Here is a 26225-nt window from a genome sequence, read left to right as displayed (position 1 = left end):
GAGATGCAGTTCAAAAAAATGAGCATTTACTGTCAGTGGAATGATATCTTTCACGAAATATGCCAAAGTATCTTCTCTGACACCAGTAAAAAAAAAAAAAATTCAACTATTCACCTGTATCATTCCCCGAAGATTTTTGTATTTGTTCCTCTGAGATTGCCTTCTCTAACTTCCCCCTGAGCGTTATTTCCACTCCAAACGTGTCTATTGTCCCGTTGTCTACGAGAATGAAGTGGGTGTGGTTTGGATCTATAGGAACATTCATTGTATTACCCTTTTTGGCATCCATGTTGTAGGAAGCTGGAAACTTGCCCTGTTCATAAAAAGAGAAGGAAAGATATGAAAAATATCAAGGGGGAAATACCCATACACTGGACAATTCACTGCCAAACAGCAAAATGTGTCAAGAGACCCACCCCCAATAAAAGAAAACAGGAACTTGGAATAAAATACTGTACTAAAGGTGTTTTTTAAACCACAGGTGGAATAGATATGGCAAGAACAGATATCATACTTTTGTTCTCTGCAAATGATATGTGATACAGTTTGAAAACATCTTTGAGAGCAAAAGAACAATTAAAGTTTAAAACTTGAGAGAAGCTGGAATTTTAAGTTCTTATCTCTATTATTGAATAAAATGCAGGCCCACTTTTCCATATTCAGCATTATATCTTGACAGATATGCCAAGTTCAAAGACCAGCCATGCATGAGATTTTAGGCAAGGAAACTTGACTCAGCATGATATCACCAGGCATTGTATGGGGATAGGCTGTGATGAGAGAGATTTGAGGGGATGAGGCCACAGCCTCATGCCTTTAATGCGTGAGACTTGGCATGTCTGTCATGAGAGAACATTGCAGGGCCTCAGACTTTATTTGTCAAATATTTGTCTAAAAAAAGCAAAAAATTCTTTCTACATTTTTTCAAGAAATGAATGGTTCTTTACGGGCATGGAGGTGTGGCATGAAGACACTGAATGACCTTCATCCATTCCAAGTAAAAGATGTGATCTAAATGAAATCATATCCTCACACTTTAGCTCAAAAATTTGCTGCATCATTGTGAACTTGAATGAGTACTGTGTTTTTAAGATAAATTTCTTGAATTGTGTGAGCTTTAAAATATGGTAGTATGAAGGTCACGTCCAAGTATTACTCATAGCTACATACTAATGACTCTTCAAATACAGCTTAATATATTCTTTGACTACATGTAAATATGACCTCGCTCTCAAACACAATAATGTAAGTCAGACAATTTTTTTATTAAAGGACAAGTCAACCCCTACAAAATGTTGGTTTAAATAAAAAGAGAACAATCAAACAAGCACTGTAAAATTTAAAACAATCAGATGCAAAATAAAAAATTCATGACATTTTAAATTTCACTTAATTTCATAAAACATTTATATTCACATCCTGATTGGTATGCAAATGAGGTGACCGATGACATCATTCACTATTTCTTTTGTATTACATGATCTCATTTCTCCTTGTTGTCATGTGAATTTTTTTTCCCTCCCTGAACCTGTGTAATTACCATCGTTTTCACATTTTGTGGTTCAAACAAGAGGGCCCTTATTGCCAAATCTGTAAAAATTGCAATATAAATTTTAACAATCAAAAACAAAAGAAATAGTGAGTGACATCATCAACTCTTTTATTTTTCATATTGCTGAGTTGTGCAACAGCACTAACAAAGCTAAGTGCTAAATTATATATTACTTGCAGATCTAGATCATATATAAAAGCTTAAGGTTTTTTTTATAAAAAAGCTCATGGTTATTAACAGAACAATTATATCTAGTTTAGACTAGATATAAGCCCCAGTAAACACAGAGAATTGATGAAACTTGGGTTTCCCACGCAGGAAGGGAAAAGTAAAGAACAATTACAATTTTGGTATGGGTGGCTGAGCTTGTTAACTCGTGCATTGAATAGGAATATAAACAAATAAGTTTGGTCTATTTTGAACTAAAAATGCTATTGTCATCAAAAATTGAAACTATTTCTGCATGGAACCATTTTGGAAGACTGGTGTCAAATGAATTTTCATTTAAAAAAAATGGCAAGAAGTTAAATGTAGATAAATATACAATTTTACTGATTGCACTATACATAATTTCAAGTGGGTTAAATACACATGCACTCACACTGGATATTTCAATTTGATGCATCCAGTCTAGTCTTTTTAACAATGTTTGTATCACTATTATCAGTTTGAATAATAATAATCCAGGAAACTGAGCAAAACTTATCAGAACTAGAATTTAGAATAAAATAATATTGCTTTTAAATATTGGTTCAGATTTTTCAAGGTACAAAAATAGTTCTTGTTTGGTATTACCACATGAGATGTTGGAGGATTATTATTTTCAACTAAAACACACCTTTACCAATTTACTTCTTAACCCAGAGGTGTACACAGGGGGGGGGTCCAGGGATTCAAACTCCCCCCTTACATTTTTTCTGTTACCCCCTAACCCCCCCCCCCCCTAAATTTTTTAGGATTTTTTTTTGCTTGTCAATCTTTTCTGACGTATGAAATGTCTTAACATTTGTGGTCAAGACATTTTTTTTTTTGGGAGGGGGGTTGTCAACATATTAGTCAGAACGAAACCCCCTTTCTTTAAAAATTATTGCGTACGATAGTGTCTTAAACTATAAATGGCAACCAATCATTTTAAGAGTTTTCTCTTTCAGTCAACCACTTTTAATTTCACTTCCTTAGTCATGAATTTTTCCCCACATTTTCCCCACTTTTCATGATTACAATTATGAGGGTTAATTTCATATGAGGAGAAACTGTACATGTATACTATACATGCTTCAGAGGTCTAAATTAATAAAAAATATTTCAAAGTAAAAAACTCTTGATCAAGTATTTCCTGTTGGCAATCATTAAGGAAATATTTATTGATGGACCTTGTTTCCATAAAGGTACTTAATGCGTGACTGTAGGGATAGTGTGATCCAATATTATGGACCCTACTTTCGTTGTACTTAATACTGCTCATCAGAGATTGTAAATTGGTATCTGTCTAATTTCCTTCCTTGTTTGCGGATTTATCAATGATGAAAAATATTCCAACCTTGAATAATTAATAGTAGAAACCATAAATTGCAAGCTATAGAGGAGTATTTCATAAACATTTTTGTCAATTTTGTCAATGATTTTCATTGACAAATGTTAAAAGCTAATGGAAACCCTTGCCTCTGATCGGCTGAGAGCAAATTAGTCAGTGAAAATCCATCATAAAACTCTTTATGAAACACTCCCCTGGTCTCCTGTTGTTCAGACAATTAATGTGTAAAAGAACCGCTTGATCAAGTATTTCCTGTTGCTATAATCATGAATGGCTTTTAAGTAGGTATGAGGAAGTATCTTGGACCAATGTTGGACCTCGTTTCAATACGTATACTGTACTTGAAGTGTGTTGAAAATGATATGCTCTTTCATTGCACTGGTATACAAGAGACTGCACTGATACTGTCTATTAATGACCAAAACTACCCATATTTGACAGAAGGAAATAAGTGACAAAGGTGACATTTCCTGTCCAAAAGTGCATCTTTTAATTGATAATGTAGTGTCAAAGCAATGATATGATCTCTTGCCTATCAAAAGAAAGATGAATAATCATGAAAATATTGTTCCCCCCCCCAAAAAAAAATGATGATAATAATAGTAAAGAACAATGAATGAATTAATCAATTAATTAAAAACAGAAATAATAACACTAACAATAATAATGATTATGATCATAATAACAATAATAATAATAATAAATGAAACACAATAAAACCATCTCAATAAAACAATAAATAACCAAATAATCAAGCCTGCATTACAAAATTTTTTGGAGCATTTGGCAGCAATACGAAATATTTTGAATACAGGCAAAAATATACAAAATATGTCAATATCATATTGACAAATGTTTTCAGGAAAATATTTCTTTCTTTGATCATGATTTCAAACTAAAGATAAAAAAACGCCATTCAAAGCTATGACCGAAATCAATACTGATACTGATACCAATTTGGCCTCTTCCTTATTGACAGATTATAATGGGTCATCCTAATAAACCATATATTTAACTCATTGAACCCAATATATTCAAGACAACTTTGGTAAGGTTCTATGGAAATGAGTAAGATAGTTGATATTGAAATCAATATTTGTTAAGTGGGTCAATAAAGAGAAGTAACCACATCAAAACAGAGAGCTGGTAACTCATTCATTAATAATTATTTCTCTTAGTATCACAAGTAAACCTGCTTTCATAATCATGAAACTAAAATATATGACATACAATATGAAACTAAAATATATGACAAACATTGCATGATTAACAAAGATACCTGCATTGAGTTTTTAAGCCAATGCATCACTAAACACAATTGTTCTAAAAAGGAAGTGCGAACTGGAAGTTTAATATTTATTCAGTGTGAGTGTGGGTGCGTGTTGAAAAGCAATTCAATAAATTTATATCAACATTAACTTCTTACGGGTTATTTCAATATTTGAAATTCAAATGTACTCACTATGTTCAAAATTTCAAGGTAGAATGTTAAATCAAATGTAAACAGACTATGAGTGTAAAAAAAAATTCATATTCTCATTCTTTTCATTTTCCATATTAAGTATGCAGTGAAGCTTTGCTATTTTGAACATTTTCAGCACAAGGGTGTTCAATGATCCTAGAAACATCATCAAGGTACTATGTAAATGCTAATGAGATGGTTTTTATTGTTACTGAATTTATATTTTCTACGAAAAAGAGATGGTATTTTTCTTCTTTTTTCTCATACACCCAAGATAAAGCAAAATGATAATACACAACAAATATGACATTGCAGTCCCTGACAAGCTGGGCATGAAATAAATTTTGACAATTCTACGATATTGAAACCAAATAATCAGTTGCCTCTACAGATTCTGAAAGCCATGAAGCATTTACCAAAAGTTAAAATAAATATTGCCTTTAAAACAATGCACATTACTGCCTCTTATAGCTTTGTTTTGTAGAAATCACTTTAAAAAAACGATAATGACGATCCACAGCATTTATATTTCTGTATTTATATTTTTGTTAAAAACATACATAGGTGCTGCTGAAATAAGTGAGTTTTGAGAGGTGATTTGAAGAGTTCAATGTTGTCAATTTGATGATCTAAGTTCTCCATATTTCAATAGTGGCTATGGGTGATTTATCTTGCTGTGGTCCATTTGTTAATAAACTTGTGTGTTACCTGACTAACAGATTTGGGGAAACCACCCCAATATTTCATTGGAATGTGGAATACATGTATTGAATGACGGGTACTTACGTTATCATCTATGAGCTTTTCTCTGTTTCTAATCACCCCCCATGACGCTATCCCGATAGCAACCACGTTGCTCCGCCCATTAGCAAGGGTGTGGTCCCTGACAGCATCCCCTACATACTTCATCACACCAGCATGGGTTCCTCCCGTAATGATCCAAGCACCTGAATGATGATAAAAAAAAACTGATTTCATTTCATATTCCTTCCTAAAAACTAATGTCATTCATTTAAAAATACAATACAGGCCTACATTACAACACTGGAAACATAATCGGGATATGATATGGAAGATGGTTGCCCGTAGTTCATATAGAATAGATATTTCAAGCAAAATGTAATACTTTTTAGTTTTCAGAAATTCATGAATGCCTCTTGCACCCCATTTGTCCCCCCCCCCTTCACCAATTCACCCTCCATCATCTTCACCAGTCACCTTCTTCCAATTTTTTTTTTCTCTCTCTTTTATCTTCAACTGTCCTATCAGCTATGAGCTTAAGTGTATCTAAGTCCTTCACAAACTAATTGAAAAAAGTTTACATGTCAAACTTGATTAACCCATAACATGACATTTTTGACCCTCAATCTGACAGTGTTAACCTCACTAATTTGTACAGCTATGGACAGCTGAAACGGCCGTGGCAAATTAACACCTTCAGCAAGCCTATGGGTTTCACTGGTTCCAGACAGGTTTCATCCTTCTTTTTTTAACTGGTATGTCAAAATATCAACACATTTCTCCAAGTCTCCAAAAGTTACATTGGTTGCCGATCTGGCAGCTTATAGAATTTAAAATACTTCCTCTCACTTGGAAAGTTTTAAAATGGTATGCCACTAAAATATTTACAAGACCATGTCATGCCTTATACACCATCTCGTAGCCTGAGATCATCACACTGGTCAGCATCTTTTTAAGACTCCCAAAACATGTATAGCCTATAATGGTGCATGAACTTCTCAGCTACAGCACCTTCTCTTTGGAATAATTTGCCATTGAATTTAAGAATCATATCATCACTGCAGACTTTCAAATCTAAACCGAAGTCTTATCTTTTCTAACAGTATTAGTTATGGACACTCATCCAAACTGTCTCATTCTTCCTTTTTCTTGTGCACCTCGGAATAGCATATTTCTAGATAGATGGCACGATATGAATGCCTATTATTGTTATTATTATCCTACAGATCCCAATGATTCCTTAATAAAAGGTAGCATGAATCAACACTTCATTTTATTATTGCATATGAGAAATATACAAAGTAAAAATAAACAAACAGTAAATTAATATACAAATGAATATATTCAATCGTAGGGATCTAACAAATGGAAATGAATAAATCTATCACAGAATAAAAAAAAGTAACAAAGAAACAGAGATAAAGAAAGTGAATGGATGAACGAATGAAGAAAGAAACCAAAGAAAGAAAGAAAGAAAGAAAGAAAGAATATCATAATTGCACTTTAAAATGATATCACTTGCAGAATAAATAACACAAATATATTTTCTTCTTTTTTGTCTCTCTGAAAAATAGTCATTATATTACAGCAACAAGAGAGAAACAAAAACATTGAAATTCAACTGGAAACTTACTTGTGCTGGTAGCAGCTTTGATGAGGCCTTTGCGAAAGACATCTTTGAGTCTGTGATTGAGGGGAAAGTTTTGTGCTCCTCCAGTAACCGAGATGAGAAGTTTAGGTTTGGGAAGCTTCCAAACATCTTGAAAGAGGGAGAGAAGCTTAGAAGGAGCAGTATCATAATCCACTCTTATGAACTGTCAAGTAAAAGATATTATATATTGATCAATATTTTTATCAAATGGGGGAGGTAATGGGTAAGATCATTAAGGGGTCCCCTGGTAGTTTTTAATTTAACTACAAATGGAGAAAAGGGAAGGGGAAGAGAAAATAAAAAATACAAGTATAAAGGGGAAGAAATATTAAGAAAGGAAAAGCATGAAAAATACAAAATAAAATGATATTGTCCTGTATTAGAAGTATTAAGGATGGTAAATAAAACCATTTTGATGCATTGCCAATTTCATAATAGCCTCAGAAGTCAATAATAAATTTTTATATTAAACTTAGATCTTTTAATGAAAACTCTTTTGAACTGTTTCTCTTTACCCTCTCTTTCCTTCATTTCTCCTGAGTTTTTGTTCCTTCAACTCTTCATAATAAAAGAACTAGGTTTAACATCTTTGCATACATTATCTGGTTGCAACGTTGGGGTTATCATTTTTGCAAATAATATTAAAAACAGCATCATATAATAAAAAGAAAAGAGGGCCTACCTTCCTTGCTTTCTGGCCCACAGCCCCTCCAACAGCCCCAATGAACTCTATCTCCCCGTAGGCATTTGTGGCAAGAGTATGGGTATGGGTTTCTACTTTCCATTTGGCCGTTGGGTCTGGGTTCTGTAAAAATCTCTCTTCGTGTTTCTTCCTCCTCTTTTTACACTGACACTTGGGATCTTCGTCTCTCCTAAAAAAAAAAAAAAAAATTTAAAATCAGTCACGTCTATTTGCTTGAATTCACTGGAATGTAATGAAATTGTTATCATACTACTAAAATCATTTTATGGAGGGAGGTCTTCTTTACCTAAATTGTGTTTCCAATTATCCTTCTATTTGTTTTAACCTCTCTTCACCCAATCACACTAGCACTTTACACCTGCCACCTTCTTAACTCTTCTTTTTAACATTCACTAACACTGCATCACACCATTCCTCTCTGAACCACCAAAACAACCCCTTTTTTCTTTGGGTAATTTCATCCTCCTGCATAGTTTTCTCCTGAATTTCTTTATCAAATGACTATCCTTTATATACACACACTGTCAATGCTATTCTGCCATTTTCCTTCTCCCCTTTTTACCAATGATTTCTCTATTTCAACTCTTTCATTTTTTCTTATTCAGCTCAATCTCTCTGTGCTTCCCTGCTTGAATTTACAATGTATGAGCTCACCCTCCACCCCCCCCCCCCTTTTCCCAATTTCTTCCCTCACTGTTTCTCCTCTGACCATTCCTGGCTGAATAACTAGGTAAGGTCAGTTACCAAAGAATCAAATCAATGTTGCCATACAAGATACTGAAAAGATGAATTAGTTTTTGTATTTGCTAAAACAAGAAAGAAAAATAAAATTTGTGAAACTTTACTTACTTTCTGTCTTTTGGATCAGGAGGAGCCGGTGTGAAGCGGGTACACTCTCTCATCAGAATATTCTCTCGAATCCATGGTTGATCAGTCTATCAATATAAACATACATGTATAAATTGGTTCATTTGAATAAAAATCAATCACAGCTCAAAAGATTTGTATAAAAAAACATACATCAAAATAACATAAAATAAACACAAAATAAAAATCATTCAGTATTAAAGGTGATGAAATCATATCATAAAAATGTACAGAACTTAGTTTCTAATATCAAATGTGATATTGTATACCACAAGTACATGTACATACATGTATGTTTTGATAATTTCCTATTTTGATATTTGGAAATTTAAAAAATAGAATAATTATTCTTTTTTTTTTCTTTTTAATAGTATAAATGAAGAAGCCTGTACATAGAAAAGGCACCATAACAAAAAACAGATAAAAGATCCCTGAAGGGGAAGTTTAACCTGACAAAGTTTATTGTCAAAATAGCAGAACAGATAATTAAAAAACATTGGTGAGGGTTTCAGGAAAATCCATCAACGACTTAAAAAGTAATTCAAAATTAAATTTTTTTATTTGCGACGTCACATGCGAGCAGCTTCACATGTATCTAGAATTTTAAAAATTAATAAAACATCATTTTCTATTTTAAAAAAAGTAAATAGGTTTTGTTATACTTTCAGTATACCAACAGACATATTATTTCACACTCGTTCCTTAAAGAAGAAAATTTTGGATCATCATGAACCGTTAAAAAAATGGAAAAAATTTATGCATTTTAAATTACATAACACATGGGGAAGCTGCTTGTCCATGACGTCCCAAATCACAAACTTAAAATTCTAATAACTTTCTTTAATAATCTTTAATAAATTTTCCTCAAACCTTCACCAATATTTGTTTTTATTTTTTCTGCTTTTTTTACAATTAACTTTTTGTCAGGGTGAACTCCCCCTTTAACAAGATCGAGTTGATTGAAATGGCATTTGTAATGATGAATCAAACATTCATTTGAGAATAAAGTGTTATCGTTCAATGCAAAAATGGTAGATTACTAGCCTACAAAACTGTAAACATACCTATGTATTATAGAAACAGGCTTATAATAGTATCCTAAAATAAAGTTCAATTTCATGCTAACACACTGAAGGGATGACATTACATTGCCATTATAGAAGAACAACAAGTATTTCAAACAAATCATATATGATGGGGTGTTAATAGCTATAGACCTGGTACACAGATGCAATTAGCACACTCAGTCTGATGTAAATACCATAATTACCCCCCCCCCCTGCATATCTCTCTCACTCACTCTCTCTCTCTCTCTCACTCTCTTTCCTCGCTCTCTCCATCTTCCTATAACCTGCAGGAGTTTTTAAACCACGGCTTGGTTATTAAGAGACACATTCAATTACAAATCAATTGTAATTTCTTATACTGTACACGATTTTCCATAGACTGGCAGATACAAGCAATTTATAGAAATTGATTGCATCTTTTGTGTCACAGGTACCAGATGCATGGTTATCATGAGCCTGGCTGTGTTTGTATCTATAGTGACACATCTCATTGCTAAAATTATTTAAGCTATGCAAGACCCATCGCTTGTCTGTAATTATCAAGACTGACAAGAACAGGGAACTACAACAGTCCAGGGGCTTGGACATACAGACGAACACAGAACTAAAAGGCCTGCTCATTAAAGTGACAGTATGAACTCGCCATGCGCTTAGAAAATAACAGCATGAACATAGGCCCATCTCCAGCAGCCTGAATTTTCAAAACACATGTACGCTGCGATTTCTGATAAGGCAGACTATCCCAATAAGAATTCTCTTTGAAATAATTTGTAGTTCAGACATAATTAGTAGGCTGTTACATACAGAAATCATCTAAAGTTAATCTAATCCTAAAAGCCAGCTCAGCTAGGATTTTTTACAAATAGCACACATTTTTTTTTTGGCAAATGATCCAGCTACATGTAGCTCAGGTAGGGGCACTGGACTATCCCCCCCCCCCCCACACACACACATGACCCTTCACCATGTTCTTGTTCTTGGCCTGTCAGTGAATGATGAGCAATATCACACGACAAGACTTTGTGGAATGAGTAATTGTTATGACTAGGATTTTTCTGAGGCTAAAAAAAGGCATCAGACAACGATCCTTATCCACTGCAAGCAGACAACGTGCAATTAACCCATGGAAAAACGCTGTACATGTAATGTGCAAATTTAAACAGAAAAATATTTTATTGCCCACTGGTATGAGCACAAGCATAAAGGCATGCAAGCTTTTTCTGAAATGTCAAATAAACAAATAAGATTGCCCTTCATTATTAAAACCATCCTTAAGACACCCCCTCCACACAAAGCAACAAAGAACAATAAAACAATAAATGAATTGTAAAACAATTCATTGAAAATTAATAAATGCATAAAAAATGAATAACTTATTATTTAATTAACAAATTAATCAATAGATTTATTACTTAATATTAATTTATCAATTGATTAATTGATTGGTAATACAAATAAATGCTTTAAAACAATTACAAATAATTATACTCAAACACAGATTGGGCTTTTTAAAGTTTGAAAAGTTCCATAAAACATCTGTTCACCCCTTGCCTTCCAATTTTAACTTTGTTTCAATTAAAGGTCAAGGCCATCTCAGAAAAATGTTGCTTTGAATCAATAGAGAAAAATCAGAAAAGCATTATGCTGAAAATTTCATCAAAGTCAGATGTAAAATGAAAAAGTTATATTTTAATATTTCGCTTATTTTTCACAAAATAATTATATGCACACATCCAAATGAGAGAATCAATGATGTCCCTCACTCACTATTTCTTTTGTTTTTTATTGTTTGAATTACACAATATTTCCATTTTTACAGATCTGGCAATAAGGATCAACTTGACTTAACCATAAAATGTTAAACTTAGTTCCACATGTTCCAGGAGAAATGAAACTTTATTTCATAGGACAATGAGGAGAAAACTAGATTATTTTATATGTCATATAATAAAATGCATAAGAAATAGTGAGTGATGTCATCAGTTGTCTCATTTGTTTACCGACTGGGATGTGCATTTAACTATTTTGTGACATTAAGCGTAACCTAAAAGTTCATAACTTTTATTTTATTATTTTACATCCGATTTTGATGAAATTTTCAGTATTTTGCTTGTTGGATTTTTCTCTATTTATTCATATCAACTTCATGTGTTTGTTGTGGTGGACTTGTCCTTTGACAATTACAAATTATCCATTCATACTAGACTAGTATTGTACATCTCCACGTCTATGCATGCTAAATTGCATAATAGAAAATTGTGTACGAGTATATCGATCTGAGATCCACATTTAACACTTTTCAAAATTTAGTGACGAATGGAAAGGAACCACCTTCCAAGGTCTTTAGCCATCCTGCACCTCTCTGTTTATTTTGAACAAATTATACTTCTCTTTTGCACAACAGAAACTTCTCACCTAAATATCCATGCACTATACCTAAAAAAGGATACACCTTGCATGGTTCATACTTCAGCAGAATAGAATTCATTTTCGTTGGGTTTGAAAGAATATAAAATGGAACACAAGGAGGGTCTAGCAAGGCCCTAATGGAAGTTTTGTATCTTACTCAAATATGCCTTCTAAATAATGAAATAACATAGATTTTAGATGTCATGTATTACTATTAAATGATAAAGATACTTTGTGTAGCAATGGAATGATTGTGTGCTACATACTGTATTCACTTGAAAAGAATCAAGTTCCAAACATTTGTCATATTTCTATTTGAAATATATTCCCGAATCGCCATTCTGAATAAATAATAGGGGTTTATATTTATCAGAGACTTTTCAGTATTAAAGTGCTGTAGATTTTACTGAAATTACCTTCTCCTTTTCTCTATATTTTTGCTGAAAAAATATGAACTTTAAATGAAATTTGTTTAAATAGTATCTCTTTTTCTATATCAGGATTATGATAAAATAGAAGGGTTTTTTTTCATACGTACAACCTGATTCTCCTCTTCCTCTAAAAGACCATAAAGTGTGTTTTCCACATTGAACATATCATCACTTCGATCACTTAGCTTGCGTTCGATGAGGCTACTTGCTCTCAAAAGAGTTCCACTGCGACTTCCATTTAATGTTGCCTGCCTTGTCAAGGAGTTTCTTTTCCGGTCGCTCATTTTGAACTAATAAAATGATTCACTAACATGCAACAAGTAAAAAAGAACTTTCTTCAGCACATTCTGATGGAGGTTTAGCGTTGCCCACCGTTGCTTCCGTTATAGAAGGAAATATGGGGTAGAGAAAGAGCAAGTCACCGCAAAAGAACCTACAGTCAATGTCAACGTCAGTGATTCAACTTTAAGCGAGTGATGGATTAGGGTTTCTTCACGGCAAAATTAATTCAAGGAAAATTACAAAGACAAAAAGTCATGCACAAGTCAGACGATATGACAATAAGATACATGCAATGAATCACACAGGGGGTCAAAACGCTATGCTATGAACGTACGCCCTCCTGAATTCCACAAGTTTCCTTCCAAACTTGAGATAGATTCCGTAACTGATGGATTTCTACTCCAAAGAACATCTCAAGAGCAATTCAATAATCTTAATTAATGATAAACTGGATGGATATAATTCCTATCCAATTGAAAACTGAGCTGTGTTCTGTTTGAGGAGAAGTGCCACTCCACAAACTTATTGAACAGCAGACTAGCCCGATATGGTCTGGCAGAATGAGTTTCAAGCAAGATCAACATACATATAGCTTTACATTATAGCCCCCCCCCCTCTCTCTCTCTCTATCTCTCTCTCCCTCTCTCTCTTCTACCTTCCACCTAATTTCCTTCGGTTGATTTCCAATCAACCCCTCAACTGCATTATGGAACAGCCCTAAACAATATCCTGGTACTGATGGGAACTATGTGTATGGACCTTCATAAACTTATTAGCAAGTTTGGTCAAGTCTATTGATTATGATGGGTAAAGCCAAACTAATGATGCATTGAAGCAATTGAGGGACAATGAAGGCAAAATATTACTATGGATCATCCATTTCAAAATAGCAAAAAGTTAAATAAATTGTTTAGATCAACATCAAAATTAGCAAAATTCTATCAATAAAGATAGCATTCAACTTTATTCAATTCTATATTTAGATAAAAACATTAATTATAAAATTACATACATGTACATATTTGAATTGTATTAGAAAATAATATATTTGTCCTATATCTGTAGCACTAAAACAATTTAAAAAATATCAAATAGTTTGATATAAATCTTACAATTAAAGGAAGGTTGTGATGTGTCAAATTTACCTTTTCTCCAAGGAGTTCGACACACTTCAAGAAGAAGTGACATTTTCAAAATGGGGCTCAACCTGACTGACCACAGTTGTGAGCAGAAATCAGCCAGTTAGTCAGTTGTGTGTACATGCTATAGTCTTTAGGTAATTTTTGTCAAATATACTTTAGAATCCCAAAGCTCACACTGAGTCTCTCAAATGAATAATCAAATCTAATCATTTAGTTTTCAAATAACATATCCTAAGTTTCATACATTAAGTTATCTTTTCATAACTAAAATATTAAGTACAGTATTAGGCTTTTGACAAAAAATAGTTGGATTGTTCTTTTCAAATGAATGATCTCATATAAGTCGTTCAATTCTATTTCAAGCAACAAAGTAACATGTAGTACACGAAACCTCACATTTTCAGTGTTTTTATGAGTGCACAACTGCACAATGACCAACCAACCATGACTCAAACCACTGTTTGCTAATAATGCAGTGTAAATATTATAAATTCATATTCAAAGGGTAAATCAAGCTTGTTCTTAATGATTACAGTACTACTTAAAAACAGAAAACTGAGAGCAATATTATATAAATGGTTTAAATTCATTTAAAAACATATAGTCATTCAAGCTCTCTCTTCCATAAGGACCCACAAAATTGTCGTTTTGAATAAGTCTATGATGATGTGTCTGAACAAAGTATTTTGAATATTTTCAAAGCACATTTCAAATAATTCAGATTATTTTTTTTTCTGAGAGAGCATAAGAATCCATAAGGGTGAGTTTATGCTTCAAACTTTTCAGGCTAGAGTCAGCGTTCTCATTTGAAATTAATTTGAAACACGGTGGTGTCCATGCTTATTTTCATTCAAACTTTTCACATTGCCAATCGTAAATTTAAGGTGCGTTTCACTGTCACAACCTTCATTTCTCTAGAATCAGGGTTTCTGGGGAAGTATAAACAAGACCTTACAGTGCCCGTATAAGTACTGTACACAGTCGCCATACGCATGCTTGACCACTAAGTTTTAACACATCATTTTGTTAAATTGTCAAATAATAATTTATTCACATATTACTAAGTGCTTTCTGCATGCAACTGCATACTTCTTGTGTAAACATGATAAATCATGTCCATTATAAATGAGAGCTTAACACAGTGTATGCATACCAATGAAAGAGCATATTGAAAGCAAAATTCTACCCATATTTACCAGCCAGGATATGAGGTAAGATGCAATGACAATACATGTAGCAGGACATCCTGTGATTTGAAGAGCTTGGCTCTATAAGGACCTACTTCCATTTTTGGTAAAATTGAGTTACATGTATTAATGCAAAGGGGAAGTAAGTTAATTTTTATAGATACAAAAATCAGTCAATAAAGACAAGAGTTATGGCTTTTGAAAGTTTGTATTTCATAAGGTCATATGTATGCAAGCAGTTGCCAAATCGTTCATAAAATTCTTTAAAATGCCTTTTTTTTCGAGGAAAATCAACAATTATTTCACCTGTGCATGGACTTCATCAACACATCTCTATTACATTATGATTCTATGAGAAAAGTATATTCAGTTATGAAGCAATAAAAGGGAAATTTATGGATTTTATTGGGCAAAGTGTTTCAATGGACTTTCTTAAAACCTTCATTAATTCAAAGTATGTTTTCCATATACATATATTTTGCTGCTAAAACCACATTAATGATATCAGGGTGGTAACCATGGTATATCCCTTTAAACTTAACTTTTATCAGGTTGGTACATGTATGTAAAAATATAGTACAAAAAAAGATTAACATTTTCCATTTTGGGAGCAACCATGAAAATATTGCTTGCGCATGTAGATATGGTTAACAAATATTTATTTACTGAATGGACAAATACCTTTTTAGTACACACATGGAATATATATTCATGGCACCCGAAAAGAATTGATATATCTACTTTGTCAACAGAGGGCAATGTTCTGTTTTCAATTCCATATGACATGGTATTCATCATATATGTTGGCCTACATCTTACAAGTTACGCTGATCTTTCACAATTTTCTCAAAATTTTGTAAAACCTGTATGACAAACAAAATGATGATTAAGCATGTTTTAATGAATGGACAGAAACATGTCCTTGATTTGACAGAAGGCATGATTGACATTCATGGCATCTCAGAAGAACTTGTCAACTATGCCAATAGAGGGCGACATTTTGATTTCAATGCCAAGCAAATAAATATTGCTTCTTCTTCTCATGAAGTACTATATAGCATACATCTTTATTCAATTAAACTCTACTCTTTCAAAACTTTCTCCCTTTCTATCTTTATCTCCTTCATCTCCTTCTCCTAATAACTTTAAACAATCTTCTTTCTTTGTCCCTCTTTTTCACCATCGCTCTTTATTCCAACATGTTCCCCTTTTACTCTCTCTCTCTATCTCTCCCTCATGATCTCCTCTCACAAATCACAATGGAGAAGAAAGCAACAGTGAAAGATCCTTCATGAGGTTCCTATTAAAAGATGTCTCAATGAAACTTTGTAGTGAGGGTACACATGAGACAAAACATGCTTTTGTAAATCTTTACTTACATCTCCTCCTTGTAACATGTTGAGAGAACTTGCATTAGACCCTCTTCTTTTCTTGTACTTCCGTAGGACGATTGCATGTTCTTTCTTCACCACCACCTGCGTACCAGCCGCACCGACCCTGTTTGGCTGGATCATCGTCAACGTGCTCACAGCACGAGACGGAGGATATTGTGATCCCATCTTCATATCACTTTGGTTGATTCCTTTGGCATGGAAGGAAGACATTTTATGGTGGTTAGCCCCTAAAGAGGGCATTTCATCTTCAGATTCCATATTGTCTTCTTTGTGCAGATCATCTGTTGATGGACACAGAATGTAATTTACAAAGCTTTAAAAATCAGAAGAAAAAAAATCTTCATCTAGAGCACTAATTCAAGTTTGTTGCTAGATTCAAAAGGGCATGTTTTCTTGATTTCATGATGTTATCATTCACTTTGTTTAAAGAATGTCACAAAATGAGATCTCTCACTCTTGGTACATGTAAGTAGCTAAATTTGCAATTTATGTAATACCAGTGCAAGATGTGATGCTAAGATACAGTTCATTGTACTGTAGATTTAAAAAAAATCACAAGTTATATGAAAGGTCAAGTTATACGTTGTCAAAATTTTTTTATTTCAAGTTTGAAATCAGCAAAAATCTAACATATCAGAAAAATAACATGATTTGAATGTTTATGAAATGTACAAATATTATTTTCCATTTGTATTTCAGTTTACACCCTTTCAATGTTGCTTACAATTTAAATAAAATCTTTTCATTATACTTACCTTATCAACCAAACATCATGCAAAAAAGGAACAAATTAGCAGGTGACAAGGGACCACAGCAGCACATACATGTAACTAACAACACACACAATGTACTGGTGCAGCATGCAATGATATAAACTATTAGTATGTAAAGTGTACTATAATATTGTACAGAAAGCAAAACTCCACAGAATGTGCTTTAAAGATCAAGTCCAAATCAGCAAATAAATATAGAAAATGAAAACAAGCAACAAACAGTGCTGAAATAATCAAAATCAGAGGTAATATATTTAAGAGTTACATAAGTTTTGCTTCTTTTCACAAAACAGTTTAAATGCAAAACAAAGTTGATATGATACAAATTAGAGAGCCAATGATGAAACACACTTTTTCTTCTTTTTTCCAACTTTTGCAAATATTAAGCTCTTCATCAATTGGTTGCGCTACAAATGGCAATTTAAATCTTGTGTTACATAATATAGTCAGAAAAGGTTTATGTCACCGTTTTTCTCCTTTGCATACAGACCAGAATAATAACGGTTTGGTAATTAAGCGCAAATTTAAAATGTTATACCTTTCTTATTCTGCATCTGACTTTGGTTAAATTTTAGCATTGTGATTGTCTTATTTTCTCCCAATTATTCAAAAAACCTTTTTGTTGGTGTAGACTTTATTTTTTAAAAAGTGAGGTGCCCACAATAGGTTAATTTTTTCCAATAAATGGATGCCAAAATTTGATGTAAGTATTTTACCTGAGCAGAATTTTCAGTTCATTTTGCTGACTGAAATTAATCCTGGCCCTGTTACCTTGAGTATTCCCAGTTATTCATGCATACATGTATGTGCATACATTTCAGCTATGAACATAGATTATTGATTTTAAAGATATATATCCCATTCACCTGTTTTCATGTAAATAAAACTTGATGTTCGGAATCCAGTTGACATAAATCATAATAATGATAATAATATGTCAATTTATATACATGTAGTTACTATGTGCATATACTCAACTGTGCTACTATCATATTATTACCCCGGCTGTAATTGAGTTGCCATATATAGGCGCTAAATCTTACTGGTACCCATTCACCTCACCTGGGTCGAGTGGAGCACAATGGGGATAAATTTCTTGCCAAAGGAATTTACGCCATGGCTGGGATTTGAACCCACGACCCTCTGTTTCAAAGTCCGGAGACTAATCCACTGGGCCACAACGCTCCACATAAACTGAGAATGCTATGTCAGGCAATTCAGTTTTAGATTATTAAATCAATTACCTTCACCTGTACATATCCTGATTCTACATTACAAACTGGCTTATTCTTAGTCATTTTTAGATTTTTCAATAAAGATAGAACTTATGTTTCTAGGAATATGGAATGAGAAAACATATGAAAATGAAAGTCATTAGTTGGTAAGTCTTAAGATTTGTTAGTTTTTACCAACTACCGGTATAATTCATCAGGCTACTTTATCACATTTATAAAGAAACATAATGGACTAATTTAGGTTCTACCCATGCAAACTTGTTGATACTCTAGCCATGCACTTCTACATACTTCTACTTCATTTTGTGTACAAACACAACAGTACCCGGTAATCCCTAGGGGGTTACCACCTCCCACATGTGCACTGGTTTAGATTATTTTTTTATGATATGGATCAGATTCAGTGAGCAAGCATGCATAAAACATCAAGGAGAGAGGCTGCCTTCTAAATGAATGTATGAGTAATGTTATATCTTTTTCAATATGATCTAAACATAAAAGCACAAAAATTGTTTTGATCAACAAACAGTAAAATTTTGAATTGCATGCACTGGATAGAGCTTGGAATGAAAAAAAGTTGTCAAATTATCAAAAATGATAAAGAAAAAAATAAAAAGGAAATGTGACTCAAACAAGGGCAGAAACTAGCAACTATATGGAAAACAAAACAATTTTAAAAGTAATTTACATGAAACTTGGTTGAGCAACGAAGAAGTGCTTATATTTATTATGAATATTAAATTTATAAAATTAAGTACATATTCTAACCTAGATTTACAGATGGTGCTAGTATTGGATCCTGATGGTGGTTGTGGTGGTGGTGCTGTTTAAGAGGTGGTAATCTTCCAGGATGCATGGTGGCCAAGGACAGTTAATCTGTGACTGCAAATCTAGGTCTAAATCATGATCAATCTGCAAGACAGTTTTAAAATGATCGATCTCATCATTCTGGTCGCATATTCCATCTCTTGACTCGTGCAGGACAAGGTGACCTCAGAGTGGGGAAATAACTTTTGATACAGGGTTCTAAGAATCACTTGTTACGGGGTGGCCCCATATGTGGGCAGAGAACAAAATGGGAAGTCTATCTAGCTGGGCCATTACCCTCTAATTCAATTTTTTTTAAATCAGATCACATTCAGGCCCCCCCCCCCTCAAGATATGGTGCCACCCACCCATGACTTACAATTCTAGGCCAGTCTAGATCAGCTGCTTGAAGTAATTTTTCTCTCTCTTTTCTTTCAACTTTTTTTTGTGTGTTGAGCTATAGGGTGGGGTTATCAAACGAAAGTTACAATTAAGCAGCTTACAATCATTATTAATGATTGCTATATGTGTCTGTGTGTATACATTTTTTTTAAAAGGTTGATTTCAAAATATTTATCTATCTACAAAAATATCAAAAAAAGTTCTTCATAATACACTGAACTTATACTTTATTTCACTGATGTGATATCACCGACAATTATTAACTTACATGTAGTTCAATATCCGCTTGGCCTTGGTCTCTTGGATTTCATGATGCCTGGCTAAAGTTAAGTTTGGACTTTTGGTTATGATTTATTATTCATTTTTATTTTTTTTTCACAATATGGTATTAAGCTTTACTCAAGTCTATAGGGTCATAAACGTCAACAGTGTGATAAATGATGAATAGTGAATAGACTGTGACAAATTTAGAACTCTCGTGAAATTAAATCAAGATTTGTCATTGTTCACACCACACCAGTTGAGCCAGACTCACAAAAAAATGTTCGCCCAAGTTACACCTACAAACATTACTTTAAAATTAGTTGTAGTGTACGCCTACCAACATGACCAACATTAACGTTAGATCTAACAAGTAACATTGATTCTATTTCTAGATCCATTTCAATCACCTTGAAATTCAGAATATGAAGATCTAACGGGATCCGAACTGCCCCAACTCTGTGCTCCCCTACAACTGTTTATCATGAAGAACTACAGACATCCAACTCCAAATGAGACGTGTCTTTGAGTCTTGGCCTTGGGGTGGATAGAATGGAATTCCACTGCACTGCACGGCTCAACACCGTAGACCCCCGATGCCCCTTGCTTGGCTCGGCAGATCGGCTCGGCTCCCCTATCCTAGGCACTAGTCACTACCTCAGCTCAGGCCACACTGGCTCAACAGAGCCAGAACAGAAGGAAAAGCCACGAAAATGAGATATCGAGTCAGTGGTGCAGATCAAGATCAAGCCATCGAATAATTTAGTGGTACTTCATTCTTGATCTTCATCTCAGCCATCCACTGATAGATGATTATGCAGTAACCACAATCACATAAAATCGATAATTAACATTTCTGATCGTGTTATGAATGAAGCTAATCCTGAACCTTGGCCATATAGCATTCGATCCGACCCCATGCATGGAGAACAACCTGTTCGTTTTAACTACGCGAGAAGTAAGTTACCTTAATCGTATACCAAGAATTTTACATGCTAACACTAGGACAATGTAGTACGGAGAATGATGGGTAATATAACTCGAATAGTGGTAAGAAGCCGTCTTTCGTTGCCATGACGAAACCAATCAATTAGACTCGTTCATTATCCAACGAGGGGTAATAAAAGTGCAAAATATATGATATGCGACGTAAATACAGACACAATGGATGGAAACAGACATTTTGGTAAATTGTTATCGTATTGTGATCATTTTAGGCATGTTCAGTAAACCCGGGAGTAAACCACTTCTGCTTATAAGCTTAGTAGCCTCTACCACTTTCAAAACCGTCGATCTGTGGCCTCTGTAGACATGGTAGATCATTTGGGGGATCGGAGGGAGATGGAGATGGCTATTTTTTAAAAGAAAATCAACGTCATTATCCATAACAGAGGAAAACAGACTTAAAAATAACATCTAGAATAAACTTATTTGAAATAGTAATCCAACCTATAGAAAAAAAAACTATGATTTCAATCAAAAGAGAAAAAAATCAAACAAACTTAATGCTGAAAATTTCATGAAGATCGAATGAAAAAAGTTATGACAGTTTGATTTGTCGCTTATCATTTACAAATGCACAACTAGGTGATGTGCAAATGAGAAAGTCGATGAGGTCACTCACTCAGGCTGTTTGTATTATATGAATTATTCAATATTTCAGTTTTTTACATTGATATGTAACAATTAAGACACTCAATAAAATGATAAATGATGTATGTTAAAAAAAACTTTGTTTCACACGACAATGAGAGGAAATTTCATAGTCATACAATCAGATAACAGAAATAGTGAGTGTGTGATGTCATTCTGTTTTGTAAAAGTAAGCGAAATAACTTTCTTACTTTACATCCAAGAGTCGGTTATACTTGTTTTATATAAATCAACATTTGTTTTGGTGGATCCTTTAAATGGGAATAATTCATTTTCAGAATTTTCAATTTTGCATAAGCTCTGAATATCGTTTTATAGGTCTTTCAAAATATACCCCTTTTCAATCTTTTCTTTTCATTTAAAAGTTTTCGTTCATAGAAGCAAACACTTTCTATATACCACCAATTCAAATAATATACATCCTGTCAGTGGCACTCACCCGAAGCCCGGTCTAAATTCATTTTCAAATGGAACCTTTTTTTTCTTGCGTGACCCCCCTTTCTTTCATTCTTATCCAACAATGTTGATCGAATACTATATCGCTAATATCCACCATTTGCATGTTTTAGTACACCACCCTTTATTCGTTAAAGCCCCAGTCACATCGTGAAAGCTAAAATGTGATAGGAAATTTCTCCTTAATTATTCCAACAATACCCATAGACAGATCCAGGGTTCGAGCCCCCCCCCCCATGGGCGGAGCAAAAAAATGTATAAAAAAGGAAAGTAAAAAAGAAAAAGAAGAGGAAAGAAAGGAGGAAGAAAAAAAGAGGGGTAGACAAGTGAATAAAATAAGGTCAGGGAGAGTCTTGAAAAATGATTAAATTTTCGCTAGCGCTCCGCGCTCGCATTGCCTGTTCGATGAGATAACACCTTGCTCAGTAAGCTTATAATTATGTAGCCTAAAGTATCAAGTTCTGAAGTCAATATACAAAGCATATTTCAGTTCAGACATCGAGTTTCAATATTTTGTTTGATTTACAAATTTATTTTTAAGTGCTTTGTAAAATGTCCGTTTTATGTTGTGAATATCATTTGCAGCTTTTTGCGCTGTGCGCTCGCATTATTTGATTTGCCAAGTAGGCCTCAATATTGTCTTAGTTTATACCATAAGATTCTTTTTATATCAATTATATAACAAACTATTTAAAATCCCCATTTTATGACAGTTTATCAGAAATTTCGTCTCGCGATTAGCGCTCAGATATCAACTCATGGACCCTATTCATGATAACAAAAGTACTTATAATATCCAGTTTTCAGGCCTCAATGTCAACAAATTTCACTCGCTCGTTAGGCTTACTATATTAATAAATATGATAATAAAATTTTCATGAATTCCTAATAACTAAATTGTCAATTTTTTCGGAAAGGAATATTGACTAGTTTTATATCGCGCTTAGAAAGAGGAATAGGAAGACAGATGACATTTTCATATGATGACAAAATGTCCGGAGGCCTAGAATGTCCAGATCCTAGGTCAAAATAATAATAAAAATATCACCTCGCGCTTCACACTCACATAATAATTATTTATTAAGTGCTTTCCACATCCACTTTAAGATTCCCCTACACAGTGCTGAAGATAGTCTGTTAAATTCACCATTTTAATATCGGATCAAATATTTTCCACTCGCGCTTCGCGCACGCATTGATTTTCATGATAAAAATGAAATGTATTCAGAATGCCCAGATTCTGGCTAACTCTAAAACACGCGCACACATGTTTATCGAAATACGCAGCTTGATCTTAATTCAAAACGAGCTCAAATTATCCATTTTTCCTATCAGAACATCCAAAATTTTCTGCTCACGCTATGAGACTACATTATAATGTAGTCTGCTATGCAGACTCTGAATGGCTCGTGAGGTGGGGTCTGCTGCTTTGCGAAGCAAACCAGCCTGATAGGGCGAGCAGCCTCAGTAGACCTAGTCTGCTATGCAGACACGTTGAATCAGCTGTGATACACACACTCCAGATGTGGGTCTACATTATTTTGTAGACTATTATTAATGTAAGATGAATTAATAATGACTTTCCCATCCTTTTTCAGTTTTACAAAACATGAATAGGGTGTCCCATTTTTAGGTCTAAAATCTCTTTTTTTCCCCGCTCGCTCTCAGCGCTCACATCAATTTTGGTTATTTACCTATACCGTTAATAGTTTTTTTTAATGCTTAGAATGTTAATTTTTCAGGTCGGAATGTCAACATTTTTCAACTCGCGCTTCGCGCTTGCATTATTTAATAGTTAAAATATGCATCGTCTTAATGGCTAACTGCAAAACATCCTTAACAGTTCAAGCCAAAACCCATATTAAAAATTTCTGTTCGCGCTTCGTGCTCATGACTTGGGGACCGCATGACCGTTACCAAAATCGCGGGAAAAGGGGTCAATTTCACGGAACGTCCTCGGACAGAACACTCCTCGAAGTAGTGAAAATAGGGGTGCTCACCGTCCTCGATCTGATGGAAATAGGGGTCAGGAAAAAGGGGAGAACGATTACGGGAAGTAAAATCCGTCGCCGAGTCACAAGCCGCAGAGGGCGCGCGCATCATGCTCTGTATCTTTATATGGACATCTCTACATTTATTTTTACAAAGAATTCTACTTTTCTTATTTTTCAAGAAAAATAAAGTTCTTTTGGATTATTGTATCAGTATGACTTGGCTCTTGGTCATCTTTAAGGACTGAGCACTCTGACGCCTGTGTTGCAATTTCCTCTAATGAGGAAAGGGTGTTAAATGCCCTTTCCTTGAAATACGGTAAATAGGGGTAAATTTGCGAAATGGGCAAAAGTGTCCTTACAATCTTATAATTAGGGGTGTTTCAAGGTACCATTTTACCGCAAGTTTGTCCTTGTTTTGCGTGAAAATAGGCGGGTAATTTTCACAAAATGTCCTTGAAATTGACTGCAATAGGGGGTCACTTGATGTGGTAACGGTCATACGTGTCCCCCTCTGCGGCTGAGTGACCCCACCGGGAGTTACATACGCATCTTGTTCAGGTTTACAAACATTGCCCAGAATGTTCAACTTTCAGGGCAAAATACATGAAACTGCCAAAATATTTTTTAATGAGAAAAGGAAAGGGATAAGGGTGAAATATACACATATATTTTTTCCAAGTGTTATTTAAAAATCTATCACATACTTTGCTTTTTGTAATAAAAATGTCAAAGTTTTTGCTCACTTGCTTCGCTCGCTCGCAATTTCTGATTAATATTGCATAATACGCCGCATCAAGCTCCCTCAATTTTTTTGGCTCATTAGGCCACTGGGACAAAGAAACAAACAAAAATCAACTTTGAGCGGCCGATTGGGGAAAATATAGGTGTAAAATTGTTTGCCCCCCCCCCCCCCCTATTGGCGGAAGCTGGATCCGCCCCTGAATACCTACCCCTCTCTGGCAGCCAGTTCTCTGTTCCTCCCTCTCTTCAATCGCTATAACTGCTCGCATTTTTTTCTTTTAAAAATGACCTGCTGGTATATGAAATCATACCGTAAAATGGCTTATACAATGTAAAAAAAAATAGCCACTAATCCCGTCATCAGAATCGAATGTTGAATGTATACATGCATTGCAGTTTCAAAACAGCATCGATGATATTATAAGGAAAATAGAGAGACAATGATGGCACATTATATCCGGTACACTCACTTTTTGGAGGTGACCGGCCCGATCGGGGCGGGGAACGTGTACCGGCCCCTCGGATTTTCGAAATTCGAGATCGTCTCAATCCCCCCCCCCCCCCTCTCCCCAGTCTGCATGCAGGCATGCCCAGTCTACCCTTCAAACTTTGATCAACAAGTGGGTCTCCACTAGCACATACAAAACTTGCTGTTCACTCCTAATATACACAAGCATTAGTAGGCTGCACATTCAGACCCTTGTCCAGTGGCGTAGCTAGGATTTTTTTCCCGGGGCACTGGGGGGGGGTCCTTGCTTTTTCAGGGGGGCACCGGCCATTTTTCCGGTGTGTGTGTATGTGTCCACAAGGGCGGATCCGACTTTCGCCAATAGGGGACGGGGCCTGAAATTATCTTCACCTATATCAGTCACTTGTTAGTTTTATTCTTATAAAACAACATAAACATAAAATAATCTCATAAGCCTTATAAAAAGTGCGAGCGCGAAGCGCGAGCGATTTTTTTTTTTTTTACTTTACTGTATTTTTTCCTGAAAATAAATTTTCTGGGCAATGTTATGTGTGATCCCGAACAAGATTCGTATGTACCCCCAAGCGCGAACAGAAATGTTTATCAACTGTTCTATCATTATCGAAAAGGGATCTGTTAAGGACTGGTTACAGTTACCCACGGAGACGGTATATATTTCAATAATGCGAGAGCGAAGCGCGAGCAAATTTTGTGACATTCCGACCTAAAAAAAATGGTCATTCTAAGCACTTTTTGTAATAATTAATGGGATAGGTATGTAACTAAACAATTGATGCGAGCGCGAAGCGCGAGAGGAAGAAAATTGAGATTTTAGACCTAAAAGCGGGACACTCTATTCATATTTTGTAAGTCATAAATATGATATAGTCAATTGGGTATCATTAATAATGCGATCGTGAAGCGTGAGCAGACAATTATTGATATTCTGATGTAATGCTGAATAATTTAAGTACATTTTAAATAAACAACATGCACGCTATCGCGCATGTTT

At 34.4% G+C, this 26225-nt stretch overlaps 1 protein-coding gene across 6 annotated transcripts in view; it reads right to left on the bottom strand.

Moving 5' to 3' along the window:
• LOC121411172 (transient receptor potential cation channel subfamily M member-like 2) overlaps positions 1-20909 on the bottom strand; it is a 52750-nt gene extending 31841 nt beyond the window's left edge. For 3 of the 6 annotated variants that reach the window (XM_041603731.1, XM_041603734.1, XM_041603735.1), the window contains exons 1-8: positions 20311-20400; positions 19199-19342; positions 16408-16703; positions 8493-8578; positions 7623-7812; positions 6923-7103; positions 5335-5495; positions 115-313 (exon numbers count right to left, since the gene is read on the bottom strand). In XM_041603731.1, the coding sequence (XP_041459665.1) occupies positions 115-313; positions 5335-5495; positions 6923-7103; positions 7623-7812; positions 8493-8578; positions 16408-16703; positions 19199-19286 (1201 nt within the window). In that variant the 5' untranslated portion in view covers positions 19287-19342; positions 20311-20400. Of the gene's footprint in view, positions 1-114; positions 314-5334; positions 5496-6922; positions 7104-7622; positions 7813-8492; positions 8579-12524; positions 13272-16407; positions 16704-19198; positions 19343-19907; positions 20275-20310 lie in introns of those variants that run through there. The other 3 variants (XM_041603732.1, XM_041603733.1, XM_041603736.1) reach the window with 3 other exon arrangements.
• Between the last annotated feature and the right edge of the window lie 5316 nt (positions 20910-26225).

This window comes from Lytechinus variegatus, chromosome 3 (assembly GCF_018143015.1).
Source record: "Lytechinus variegatus isolate NC3 chromosome 3, Lvar_3.0, whole genome shotgun sequence".
Classification (NCBI taxonomy): Eukaryota; Metazoa; Echinodermata; class Echinoidea; order Temnopleuroida; family Toxopneustidae; genus Lytechinus; species Lytechinus variegatus.
The sequence above is the reverse complement of the archived record's forward strand: the minus strand, read 5'-3'. Positions and strand labels throughout refer to the sequence as shown.